At 35.4% G+C, this 14,551-nt stretch overlaps 1 protein-coding gene, 1 long non-coding RNA gene and 1 other non-coding gene across 5 annotated transcripts in view; 1 reads left to right on the top strand and 2 right to left on the bottom strand.

Annotated features, from left to right (window-relative positions):
* Positions 1-14,551, bottom strand: part of LOC129039453 (uncharacterized) — a 139,648-nt gene that overhangs the window by 26,197 nt on the left and 98,900 nt on the right. The window lies entirely within an intron of this gene.
* The window catches only part of TSBP1 (testis expressed basic protein 1), an 82,308-nt gene that overhangs the window by 8,408 nt on the left and 59,349 nt on the right, over positions 1-14,551 (top strand). For 2 of the 3 annotated variants that reach the window (XM_063666081.1, XM_063666080.1), the window contains 3 exons: positions 7,707-7,727; positions 8,232-8,252; positions 13,611-13,631. In XM_063666081.1, coding sequence (XP_063522151.1) covers positions 7,707-7,727; positions 8,232-8,252; positions 13,611-13,631 — 63 coding nt within the window. Of the gene's footprint in view, positions 1-7,706; positions 7,728-8,231; positions 8,253-13,541; positions 13,632-14,551 lie in introns of all 3 variants that reach the window. The other variant, XM_063666082.1, reaches the window with a different exon arrangement.
* LOC129039705 (U6 spliceosomal RNA) lies at positions 10,384-10,490 on the bottom strand. The gene has a single exon (XR_008503423.2). It is a non-coding gene; the product is annotated as a U6 spliceosomal RNA (small nuclear RNA).

Here is a 14,551-nt window from a genome sequence, read left to right as displayed (position 1 = left end):
AAAATAGACTGTTGAAACCATGTTTTATGTAAGCTTGTGTTTTATGTAACCATAAACCAAAAACCTATACTAGATACACAAAATAGAAAGATATGAAAGCATACCACTACATAAAATCAGCAAATCACAAAGAAAGACAGGAAGAAAGGAAGAAAGGATATACAAAACAGCCAGAAAACAACCAAGAAAATAGCTATATTAAGTCCTTAACTATCAATAATTACTTGAACGTAAATGGATTAAATTTTCTAATGAAAAGACACAGAGTAGCTAAATGTATTTAAAAACAAGTTGCAACTATCTATGCTGCCTGTAGCAGACACACTCCAGCTCTAAGGATACACATAGAATGAAAGTAAAGGGATGAAAAAAACATGCTCCATGCAAATGGAAAACAAAAGAGGGTAGGAGTGGCTATACTTATATCAGGCAAAATAGACTTTTAGTCAAAAATTATAACAAAAGACAAAGAAGGTCATTATATAATTATAAAGGGGCCAATTCATCAAGAGGATATAAAAATTATAAGTACATATGCACATAATGTCAGAGCACCTAAATATATAATATTTACATAACTGAAGGGAGAAATAGACAGCAATATAATAATAGTAGTGGACTTCAGTAACCCATTATTGACAATGAATAGAGCATCCACACAGAAAACTAACAAGAGAGAAAATAAAGTTACCAAGAATACCCAATAGGGAAAGGATAAATGTTATTGGGAAAACTGAATATCCATATGCAAAAAAAAAAAGAAATTGGCTCTTATCATATACCATACACAAAGATCAATTTGAAATGGATTAAAGACTTTAATGTAAGACTTGACACTATAAAACTCCTATAATAAAACAGTGAAAAGCTCCATGACATTGGTCTTTGCAAGTTGTTTTATATGACACCAAAAACACAGTAACAAAAGCAAAAATAAGTGGTATCTCATCAAACAAAATTGTTTCTGGACAACAAAGGAAACAATCAACAAAACGAAAGCCAGCTCACAGAATAGGAGAAAATATTTGCAAACCATATATCTGATAAGTGGTTAGTATTTGTCTTAATCTGTTTCTGTTGCTTACAACAGAATATCTGAAACTGGGTAATTTATAAAGAAAAGAAATGTATTACTATTTCTTACAGTTATGGAGGATGGAAAGTCCAAGGCTGAGGGGGCGCATGTGGGCGCAAGAGAGCCTTCTTGCTAGTGGGGACTCCGCAGATTCCTGAAGTGGTACAGGGCATAACAGGGCAAGGTGGCTAACATGCTGTGCTTAGGTCGTTCCTCTTCTTCTTCTTTTTATTTATTTATTTATTTATTTATTTTTTGAGATGGAGTCTTGCTCTGTCGCCCAGGCTGGAGTGCAGTGGCGCGATCTCGGCTCACTGCAAGCTCTGCCTCCCGGGTTCACGCCATTCTCCTGCCTCAGCCTCCCGAGTTGCTGGGACTACAGGCGCCCGTCACTACGCCCGGCTAATTTTTGTATTTTTAGTAGAGACGGGGTTTCACCGTGTTAGCCAGGATGGTCTCAATCTCCTGACCTCTTGATCTGCCCGCCTCAGCCTCCCAAAGTGCTGGGATTATAGGCGAGAGCCACCGCGCCCGGCCCGTTCCTCTTCTTACAAAGCCACCAGTTCCACTTGCATGACAACTCATTAATCCATTAGTGGATTAATCCATTTATGTGGGTGGAACCCTCATGATATAATCACCTCTTTAAGGCCTCACTTCTCAATGCTGTCACATTGAGGATTAAGTTTCAACATGAGTTTTGGAGGGGGCATTCAAACCATAGCAATATTCAAAATATATAAGGAACTCATACAACTCAAAAGCAAGATACAACTCAAAATACAGCTGAAACAAATAAGCTGATTTTAAAATGGACTAAGGTTCATATCTGTTCATGAACCTTAGTCCATGAACAGACAATTCTTAAAAGAAGACATTTATGCAGCCAACAGACGTATGAAAAAATGCTCATCATCACTGGCCATCAGAGAAATGCAAATCAAAACCACAATGAGATACCATCTCACACCAGTTAGAACGGCGATCATTAAAAAGTCAGGAAACAGGTGCTGGAGAGGATGTGGAGAAATACGAATGTTTTTACACTGTTGGTGGGAGTGTAAACTAGTTCAACCATTGTGGAAGACAGTGTGGCGATTGCTCAAGGATCTAGAACTAGAAATACCATTTGACCCAGCAATCCCATTACTGGGTATATACCCAAAGGATTATAAATCATGCTGCTATAAAGACACATGCACACGTATGCTTACTGCGGCACTATTCACAACAGCAAAGACTTGAAACCAACCCAAAAGTCCATCAATGATAGACCGGATTAATAAAATGTGGCACATATACACCATGGAATACTATGCAGCAATAAAAAAGGATGAGTTCATGTCCTTTGTAGGGACATGGATGAAGCTGGAAACCATCATTCTGAGCAAACTATGGCAAGGACAGAAAACCAAACACTGCATGTTCTCACTCATAGGTGGGAACTGAACAATGAGAACACTTGGTCACAGGGTGGGGAACATCACACACTGGGGCCTGTTGCGGGGTGGGGGAAGCAGGGAGGGATAGCATTAGGAGAAATACTTAATGTAAATGACGAGTTAATGGGTGCAGCACACCAACATGGCACATGTATATATATGTAACAAACCTGCACATTGTGCACATGTACCCTAGAACTTATAGTAAAAAAAAAAAAAAAAGGGAGAGAGAAAAATAAAATAAAATAAAATAAAATGGACTAACGACCTAAATAGACATTTTCTCAGAGAAGACATACAACCGACTAATAAATAAAGGTGCACAACATCACTAATCATCAAGGAAATGCACCTCACACCAGATAGGATGCATTCAAAAAGTCAAGGGATAACAAGTGTTGGCAAGGATATGGAGAAAAGGGAACCCTTGTACACTGTTGTTAGGAATGTAAAGTAATACAGCCATTATGGAAAACAGCATTGTGGTTCCTCCAATAAATTAAAAATAGAACTACCATATGATTCAGGAATGCTACTTCTGGGCATATATTCAAAGGAAATAAAAATCATTATCTTGAAGAGATATTTGCACTCTCATATTCATTGCAGCATTATTTACAATACCCAGGATACAGAAATAAACTAGGTGTCCATCAGTGGATGAATGGATAAAGAAAATGTGATATACATACACATACACACACAACGAAATATTATACAGCCTTAGGAAAAGAAAGAAATCTTGCCATTTGTGACAACATGGATGAACCTGGAAGACCTTAGGCTAAGTATAATTAGCCAGGCATAGAAAGACAAATACTACATGATCTCATGTATATATGGAACCTTAAAAAGTTGAACTCAGAGAGCAGAAAGGTGATTACCAGAGGTTGGGGGGTGGAAGAAATGGGCAGAAGTTGGCCAAAGGGTACAAACTTGCAGTTTTATGACAAATACGTTATGTAGACCCAATGTACAGCATGGTGACTATAATGTGTTATATACTTGAAATTTACTAAGAGAGTAGGTCTTACATATTCTCATCACAAAATGAAAAATAGAAGTAAGTATTTGAAGTGGTAGATATGTTAATTAGCTTGGTTGTGGCAATCTTTTCACAATGTATACATATATTAGAATCACACATTGTAATACCTTAAATATATATAATTTTTATAATTATACCTCAATAAAGCTAAAGAAAAGAAAAAAATAATCTGAGTAGTCAAGAGAAATTCAACATCCCAGGTCTCACAAATGCTAACTACTCATCGAATTAATTCAAGATGGATTAAAGACTTAAACGTTAGACAGAAAACCATAAAACCCCTAGAAGAAAACCTAGGCAATACCATTCAGGACATAGGCATGGGCAAGGACTTCATGTCTAAAACACCAAAAGCAATAGCAACAAAAGCCAAAATTGACAAATGGGATCTAATTAAACTAAAGAGCTTCTGCACAGCAAAAGAAACTACCATCAGAGTGAACAGGCAACCTACAGAATGGGAGAAAATTTTTGCGGTCTACTCATCTGACAAAGGGCTAATATCCAGAATCTACAAAGAACTCCAACAAATTTACAAGAAAAAAACAAACAACCCCATCAACAAGTGGGCGAAGGATATGAACAGACGCTTCTCAAAAGAAGACATTTATGCAGCCAAAAGACACGTGAAAACATGTTCATCATCACTGGCCATCAGAGAAATGCAAATCAAAACCACAATGAGATACCACCTCACACCAGTTAGAATGGCGATCATTAAAAAGTCAGGAAACAACAGGTGCTGGAGAGGATGTGGAGAAATAGGAACACTTTTACACTGTTGGTGGGACTGTAAACTAGTTCAACCATTGTGGAAGTCAGTGTGGCGATTCCTCAGGGATCTAGAACTAGAAATACCATTTGACCCAGCAATCCCATTACTGGGTATATACCCAAAAGATTATAAATCATGCTGCTATAAAGACACATGCACACGTATGTTTATTGAGGCACTATTCACAACAGCAAAAACTTGGAACCAACCCAAAAGTCCATCAATGATACACCAGATTAAGAAAATGTGGCACATATACACCATGGAATACTATGCAGCCATAAAAAAGGATGAGTTCATGTCCTTTGTAGGAACATGGATGAAGCTGGAAACCATCATTCTCAGCAAACTATCGCAAGGACAAAAAACCAAACACCGCATGTTCTCACTCACAGGTGGGAATTGAACAATGAGAACACTTGGACACAGGAAGGGGAACATCACACACCGGGTCCTGTTGTGGGGTGGGGGGAGGGGGGAGGGATAGCATTAGGAGATATACCTAATGTAAATGACAAGTTAATGGGTGCAGCACACCAACATGGCACATGTATACATGTGTAACAAACCTGCACGTTGTGCACATATACCCTAGAACTTAAAGTATAATAATAAAAAAAAGAAATCAAGGAATAAATTCTTAAAAGTTCATCACATTAAGGTATGACTTGTGCAATAAAATTCCAAGGGTGCAAAGAAATACTGCTGTGTCTACTGTTGTCATTTACATCTCATATTTCTTGGGAAAAAAACCTCTTCAGTAACAGTCCACCAGAACACCAGATTTGACCAGTGCAAGAAGCTACCTCAATGTTAGGAATTTAAGGGTACACGGATAAGCAAAATAAAACTACACACCATAAGAAGGGAGGAGAATTAACATGTACTCAGCACCCACTATATGTTAGTCACTCTTGTGAGCATTTTTTTCATTTTATTAATATTTAATATCTACAAACAACCATGTCAACCACACAAAGATGAGCTACCCAAAAATCCCTCCCTGGCTGTCCAAGGCCTCCAGTAGCCTACAGGTTGCTTTGGTGCATATTAGGAAAAGGTGTTCCTTCCTGCAAGTGAATGCAGCCCCACCCCAGAGACACTGCTGGGGATTTCATTTCCCTTAACCCTTTGTGCAGTGAACCAACCTATATAATCATAGCACACATGTCCTGAAGATATATGAAAGGCATCTCACTCTTAGCATGTCTAAAACCCAAGCCCTAATCCCTTCTACACACTGGTGCTAACACCTGTATTCACCTAATTGCTCAGACTATCTACCTTGGGATGATATTTAACTCCTTTCCTACTCTCTTCATCCAATCCACCAACAAATCCCATCTCTGATGCTTTCAAATTATACTCCAAATCAAACCACCTTCCACCACCATGACAATCCTTGCCCAAACACCAATATCTCTTGCCTCCTACCTTGTTTCCTTGATACTCCTCTTGCCTTCTTATAGTCTATTCACCTCACCACAGTGAGGGAGATCCTTAATAAGTAGCTCTTAAATGAATAAACTAACTTACTATTGTTATCCCTAATTTACAGAAGAGAAACTTATGCTTAAAAAACATTAATGACTTGCCCAAGGCCACAGGACTTGCAAGTGACAACCTGGGTAGGAATTTAGAATTGTCTAATTCCAAATTTTAGGCAGTCAGAGAGTTTATTCTTATGTAATTTAGTAATATCTTAGTTTTTAATTTCCTGTTTACAGATCTTTAGTGTACAAGCCTACAATCTTAGTATCTTTCTAATCTGGGCTCCCTTGCATTCTTAAGGAAAAACTTGAATCAGTAAACATTTTATTGTTGTTTTAATAAGTCATACTTTAAAATTCATAAACTCAAGTGACTATTTCTCTGACTTTCCAGTCCCCCTAACATAACCTATAAATCTCAGTCATCCTAAGTTTCTAGGTTCCCACGCCCTACTAGTCTTCCCTCTATTATTTCTAGACATAGGAATATAAATGTACTGGTCAACTTGAGACTATAGAAATCTTCTGGCAGGAAGATATTAATATTAGGTAAGGTCATTATGTTAGTTTAGGTACATGAAATTTAGTACTCAAAGTTTAGTTTAACTTAAATATATCACATATAAAAGCTGCCATGGTTATTCCAAAACTTTTTTGAAATTAAATTTATTCTTAGTATTTTTCTAGCAAATGTAAGTGCAGTGCATGAGTAAGTTTTTATAACAAATTTCAAGTGCAGCATATTAAAGTGTTCAGCATCTCAGTGGTATTTCCCATTTTTGTGGCAACTCTATTAACATCTTGATGTATTTTCCCTTTTTTTTTTTTTTCCATTGAGACAGAGTCTTGCTCTGTGGGCCAGGCTGGAGTGCAGTGGCACGATCTTGGCTTACTGCAATCTCCGTCTCCCGGGCACAAGCAATTCTCCTGCCTCAGCCTCCCGAGTAGCTGGGATTACAGGCGTGCACCACCATACCCGGTGAATTTTTGTATTTTTACTAGAGACAGGGTTTCACCATGTTGGCCAGGCTGGTCTCGAACTCCTGACCTCAGGTAACACACCCACTTTGGCCTCCCAAAGTGCTGGGACTACAGGCGTGAGACACCGTTTTTAAAATCCCCATAGAACTATGAGAAACAAGAAACATTATTATAAAACAGAGAATGTGTTTTGTACTTAATTCCCATCACAATGACTGCCAAGTATGGAAGGCGAGCACTCATTTTCAGAAAGAAGCTGAAAAAAAATACTATTGTCTTTATATTTCTGAGTAGAGCTTTAACTATATATACTTTAGTGAAATATCAAATGATATTATGATTCAACATAATTTAAATCAACAAAGTATCAATATTACTATTTACTTTTACACTTTTATGAAAACAACAGTGATAACATGACTAGTTTTTCATGTAATTTGCTTTGTCTCCAGATCTTTTAGAAAGTCTGTTTCCATGACATCACTAAGAAACAAGTTTTAGATCATAGGATGCACATTCAGTTGCAATCAATATACACATTTGCATTCATTATAATTTGCCATATTGTCACTGAACTTGAATTCTCAGTCAGCTGAGTAAATATTTTGCCATTCCTTCTTTTGACCTCAACTTACCTTATAACTATATATTCTTCTGTTTTAATGTTTGCATGTATAGTTTATTATTTCTTCTCACTACATGTATTTACCTTAATTAATCTTTGCCTGGTTTTTTTATGTCATTAAACTTATAAATTAAGCCATAAGGAGATATTGTCTCCAGTTTCTTGCGTAATTGGATATTTGAGGGTGTTGATTGGGTAATCCTCTGTAGTGATACCAAAACTACAGAAACAGAATATCCAAATTGATTTTTCTTTCGTTTGTGTTTTCAGAGGGATCCAAAAGAGATTACAGTAAGTATTATCTTGTTTCTCAACAAAAATTTGCTTCCTATTAATAACATTTCCCTAGATTGTAAATGCTTTAGAGGAAAGAGAAATCCTGTCATATGTCAAGTCATATGAATACTAAGCAATAGATAAAGTTTTCTAGTGCTGGTTTAGAATGATCTGGCTGGGAGAAAAGGAAAACAATAGAAGTGATGAGCAAGAGAAAAGGAAAGTAATAAAGATAAAAGGGAGAGAGAGAAGAAAATAGAGAGGGAAAAAAGGGAGGGAGGAATTTGGGCGGCAGGAATGGCATCTGCCTACTAAAAATTAAACCCATTTTTAGAGATGGAAAGCATATGCAGTAGCTGGTGGGAGTGGCTGTCAGTACCCATCACCAGATCAGTGATGACTCCCGGGGCCTAGACTTTAACTCCTGAGAAGGGGGTGACAGCAACTGAAGCTGATATGTAAAGATTAGGGATCCAAATTCTCATGATTCTCCTCATGTTTTCTGTGTGTGTATTTTAGCACCATCAACCAACTCTCTAGGTAAGTGCTTTGTGGTTTTCTTTCAATTCTACTGTCATCTGGTTTGCAAGCCCTATTTTTTCTGTATTTTTTCTCTTTTAAGAAAGTTTTTTAAATTAAGTATAAAAATAATTAACACTTGTATATCCACACCTTAGATGTGACAAATTGATAATATTCTTGTCATATTTCTGAAGTTATCATAGACATATTCCACGCCCTTCTTCCCAGAGGCTTATTAATATATTTTAAATATTTAAGTCTATTTACATATATTTATAGTCTCTACCTATCACTGAACAAAATATAGTATTTTTTTAATGTTTAATTTTACAAAAATGGCATCTGTCTGATAGTATCATTACGATTTCCATTTTTCTCTCAAAATGTAGTTTTGAAATCCAGGTTATACACTTTGTTGAATAATATACCACATTATGAATATACAATATTTTTCTACTATTTCTCCTACTGATGCATTCTCAATGTTTCTAATTTCTCCTATCACAAATAATGCTGCAAAGATAGTCCTTAAGTAGATAGAAAAGAGTTTATCCAGGGTACATACCCTGAAGTAGGATTAGTGTTCACATTGTATATCAGCATTTATGTAATTTATGCATATTTTAAATTTTACTAGCTATTAATTAAGCTCCTTGGTAGTTACATAGAGGCATACAAAAATAAATAAACATTTCCAATTTCTCTGCATTAGTAACAATCCCGGATTTTGTCATATTTTTCTATTATTGCCACTTGAATACGTATACAATTTTTAAAATCTGCATTCCCTGCTCACTCCTGAAATTGAGTATCTTCTCATAGGCTTACTAGCTAGTTAGACTTCACCCTATATAAATTGCTTGTTCATTTACTTTACCCGTTTATCTATTAGTTATTGATCTGTGGTAATTCTTTATTACTATGAAAGATCAACTTTTATATATTATGTTAAATATTTGCAATTATCTCATCCAAGTCTGTCTTTTAGCTTTAAATTTTTATGTTGCCTCTTGACTTTTAGAAGGCCTCTACTCACTCTCCCCCAACACCACACAATTTATTGTAATACAATTTGTCAATCTCTTGTTTTCTTTTAGAGTTTCTGCTTTTTTGTTTCTTTGGCCTTATCTGGGTATCACAAAAATTTTATTTAATACTTTCTCTTAATAGTTTTAAAATTTCCCTTTCTACATATAGGTCTTTAATCCAAATGGGGCTTTGTTAATTGTTTTTTGGTTTTGGTGAGTGATTTTAGAAATAATACAGGTGAGATCTAATTTTCCTTTCATCTGAAAAACCAACTACAGGGATTTCTTCTCATCTTGTTCCAACTAGATTTATTGACTGGTGCATTCTTTCTCTGCTGATTTGTAATGCCATCTTCATCTTATATATTTTGTTTTTCCATGGATTTTATTTTCTGTTCCAGTGATCTTTTGTCTTTTACTGAACCAATACTACATTGCTTTCACTACTAAAACTTTATAACATTTATTATAAAAAAATAGCACATTATCTTTGTTCTTTTTCAGAAATGTGTTGGCTATTCTTTGACCTTTTCTCTTACACAAGAATTTCATAATTTCTCAAAATCCATGAGTCATATTAGGATTTCATTGAAATTTCATTGAGTCTGTAGATTAATTTGTAAAATCAATTATTCCCATGCATTAACATGGTTGCCTACTATTCAAATTTTCTCATATACCCTTCAATAATGTAATATAATTTTCTTCAGAAAGGTCTTGCATGTCTTTTGTTGGATTCTTATACACATACTTGTTTTTTGTTTCTGATGTGAATACTATCTCTCTACATGGATTTTACAAATAATTATTGTTGGAATATAAGTTATATGTTATATGTTTGAGAGTAGTTTCTGTATCTAGCCACCCTGCTGTGCTCTTAGAGTTCTAATAATTTTCAGATTCTCTTGATTTCTATATGTAAAAAATCATGTCATCTGCAAAATCTGATAATCTTGAGCTTCCTTTTCCAATTCTTAAAACCATTTTCTTGTCATAGCTTAGGCTATGTATATCTATGGGTAAAATTCCTTCTCTTTACTTTTGCTTTATTTTTGTTCCTTTTTCTAGCTTGCTATATGAAACTCTTAATTAACTTCCAGACTTTCTCATCTTCTTTTTTTATTTTTATATGGGACACCACAAATTTTCGTGCCATCCTTACACACGGGCCATGCTAATCTTCTCTGTATCATTCCAATTTTAGTATATATGCTGCCAAAGTGGGCGCTCTTATTCTCTAATATAAGTATCTAAGTAACTTCTAAATGCTGCTGAAACTCATATCCTCATATCCACTTATACCCTCATGACTATTTTTTTACTTCAATTCTACATTGTCTGATATTAACATTGTTCTAACACCTTTGTTTTAATTAGTATTTACCTATTTTTCATCCTTTTATTTTGAACCTTAAGAGTTTGTTTTTGTCTTGTGTCTTTTTTAAATGGCATATTGTTTGACTTTGTTCATATTAACAATGTAAAATTTTCCGTTTCCTAATAGATGAATTTAGTTCATTTTATATTGTGAATTGTTATATGTTTATCTAAATGTTTCCAATTTATATTGTGTTTTCAACTTACAGTACCATGCTCTGTTCTTTCATTTTTAAATCTTCTTTCCTACCTTCTACTGGTATATTAGATTTCCTTGTTTCTTTTGTTTTACTTACTGTTTTTCTGGATTTTGTTTTATGTATCCTTATATTTGTAACATGTGTACTATTTTTCTTTAAAAATTAAAGATAATCAGTATCTTCTTCCAAGACCAGATAATAACCTTTATTTGACCATCTTCCCTCCAAACTATTCTTTCCACATTCTCCATCTTGTTTGTGGTATTTTTTTAAAGACAAAATAATTATTTATTTTTCACAATTAATTATTACTTAGACTTGCAACAATATTTCAGCATTGTTTTTGCTTAACATTATTTGCTACATCCTGTGTCTTTTCTCTTTCATTTCTTGCCCAAGTACAATCCTTTACCGGTTCTTTAAACTCTACATGTATGTGAAAAATTTTCTAAGCCTTTATATGGCTGAAAATGGCTTTACTTCACCCTCAGCCTTAAATGAAAATTTAGCCAGGTATAGAATTGAACATTATTTTCCCTCAGTACTTTGAAGATTTATTCCATTTGCTTGTTGTTTATTATTTATTATTGTTGATAAGAATCTATTAGTACTCTGATGTTTGTTCCTAAGTAAATATATTTTCAAGATTCTCTTTATTTTTGTGTTCTGCATTTTAATTATAATGTTTATAGGTGTGAGATTAACTTTTTATGAGTGTGAGATTATCCTGAGCAGGATAAATGAAGTGAATCTCACACCCACAATGGAAACTCCTGAATGCTTCCATTTATTCTGAGCAGGATAAATGAAGTTAATCTCACACTCATAAACATTCAAGAGTTTCCATTCTGTGGACTCAATCTTTCTTTAATTACAGAAAAATTTAACTTTAATTGCTATGAATTTTGCCCATATTTATATCTATATCTATCTAACAACAAACTGTATTCTCTACTTCTAAAATTACTGTGTATGGTGAAGATTTTCCTTCCATCTTTCAGATCTCGCAACTTCTCTTTTATATTTCTTATCTGCATTGATTAAGTTAGCCCTGGATCTTAAAATCTCAGTGGTTTTCCCTAATAGAATTTTATTTCTTACTTATGAGAAGTCCAAAACAGGAATTCCAGATTGGCAGATGGCCCTTCTCTCAGCAATGTCTTAGGCACTCAAATTCATCTTAACTAATGACTCCACCATCTTCAAATGATGGCCCCTAAGTTCATCATGTTAGTCCACCTTAAGTGAACAGAAAGAAAAAAGCTTGAAGATCATGAGTGGATGGCTTTACAAACAAGCCTGGATGACTTTCATATCACTTCTAACAACATTAGATTGGCTAGAACTCAATCATATAGCCACACCTAACTACAAGGGAATTTTGGGGAAATAGTCAACCACAGTGTATTAGTTTTCTATAGCTGCTCTAACAAATTACCACAAACTTAATGGCTTAAAACAACACAAATTTATTATCTATCAGTTCCATAGGTTATAAATCTGTCATATATGTCTCACTGGACAACAATCAGGTTGTCAGCTAGACTGCACTCTTTCTGGAGGTTCTAGGAACAAATCTGTTTCCTTGCTTTTTCAGCTTCTAGAGGCTGACCATATTCCTTGGTTCATGGCTCCCTTCTTCTATCTTCAAAGTAAACGAAAATGAATCAAGTCCTCACATCACACCATTCTGCCCTTCCTCCACTGTAATACCATTTTCTCTTACTCTCTTTTATCTCCCTCTTCCACTCTTAAAAATCTTTGTGATTATATTAGGCCCACTCAGATATACCAAAATCATCACCCTATTTTAAGGTCAGCTGATTAGCAACTTTAACTTCATCTGCAATATTAATTCCCTTTTTCCATGTAACCTAACATATTAAACAGGAAAATAATCCCAGGTTCTTACAATGCATGAGGCCTATGGCCTTGATTTCTGCTGGTGATCAGGTGTTTAAGGCTCAGCCCCCAATCAGGTATCACATGGGTGGTGAAACTTTTCATTCATTACCAAGAATATGGGTTCCTTCTTGATATACTTTTCTTCAATATATTACTTCTCTTTTTAGTTTTCAAGCTCAGCTCTACTTTATAAAATTTAAAAAATACCGTGTTCAAAGTAATCACTTAAAGGAGAGGATGAAATATTCCCCTCAATGGCAAGCATCCTTTCAGTAAGCCCCGAGGTTCTAAATACTTTCACTACTTTGACTCTTTAGCTTCTAATATTATTCAAGAACTTCCTGATTTGGTCTCTTGCTATTCTTCATCTCCATAGGGCACAAGTGAATTTTGGAAAGTGGAAACCCCTGTTGAAGCAGTTAGGTGGTAATTTTTTGGTGTAACAAAAAATCTTTTCGAACAAAGGGAAAAAAGAAAGAAAATTAAGGAGAGAGAGGAAGAAGTGGAAGAAAGGTAGAGAAGGAAAGAACAGAGCAGCAGAATCACCAATGAAAGAAGACTTATAGGGACAGAAAAATGTCCATAGATTGAGAAACTAGCTATCTCCAAAAATATTTTTATTCTCTTCCCAAAATTGAAAGACAGGTTGCATAGATCTTGTAGTCCCACCTTACCACAAAAGTATTGCAATCCATATGTAGATATCCAGCTGCTCACCACATTGCATTGCAATTGATACCAGGAAATGAGTTGTTACTCATTTCTATCCTCTTTCCCACAACCTTTCTGCAATATAGTGTCTATGGCATCTAAGTTCTCCCTGGGACAAACAGAACTCATTCTTGTTTTGATGTGTTTTATTTTAGCACTGTCTCGATCAAGTATTGGTAAGTTCCTTTACTTTTCTTCAATTCTGCTGACATTTAGTCCCATTTAATCAAGAGGATATCTTCCTAAACTTCCCAGACTTCTTCACTGAAGTACAGCAGAAGCTTAAGCTTCACATTTCTCCAATTTCTTTGTTCTCCATAACCAGACACTTCAATAATTAGTCAAAAGTAAATGCAAGTTTCTAGCGGTTTATTATGATGACATGAAGAGAGCAATTTCCAAACCTGAAGTGTTGGAAAAACAGTAAATAAAGGATGAGAGCAAGAAGATAGTAAGAAAAATAAGATGAGGATGAAGATAATATAGAATGAGGGATAAATGATATTAGCTGTGTCCTCAGAATTTTAAAGCTTTACATGGCTAGCAGGAAAGGGCAGCCTTCCCTGCGGCATCCCCAAGTCAGGCTGGCAGCAATGGAAGAGATGGCTAATTCCCCATCTCCCTGAGCTGCAACCGACACTAAGGGTTTGGTGCTCCTGGGCGTTCCTGGTTCTGATACTCATTCCTGCCCTGTCCCCTGCAAAAAAAGAAAGAAATTGATAGTTTTTGAGCCAGACAACCACATGAATTTTTTTGTTTGTATTTATTTTTAGGAGAGCAAGGGGGGAAATTTCATATTTCCAACTTCTAAGTCTCTTTGGTGTGTCACAGAACTAAGGAGCAATCCCTAACCCTGCTGAGCTCTTGTTCCTCACCTCCTTTTCCTTCCCCATCATTGAGCATTTTGTCTAAAATTAATGAGACCTTCGAAGAATGAGAAGTCCACTGATTAAAGAATAAAGAGAGGATTAAAATGGTTTTAGCTGGCAATCATAGTTTCAGCAAACAGTAATAGCTTCATTAACTTAGGAACAGGAGGGAAGAAGAGAGAGGTTTGTGAAGAGACCAGGGAATGGGAGTAGGGGACAAGCAGAGG

The sequence above is a fragment of the Pongo pygmaeus genome, chromosome 5, assembly GCF_028885625.2.
Source record: "Pongo pygmaeus isolate AG05252 chromosome 5, NHGRI_mPonPyg2-v2.0_pri, whole genome shotgun sequence".
Lineage (NCBI taxonomy): Eukaryota > Metazoa > Chordata > Mammalia > Primates > Hominidae > Pongo > Pongo pygmaeus.
Note: the sequence above shows the minus strand (reverse complement) of the source record. Positions and strands in the feature narration are given on the sequence as shown.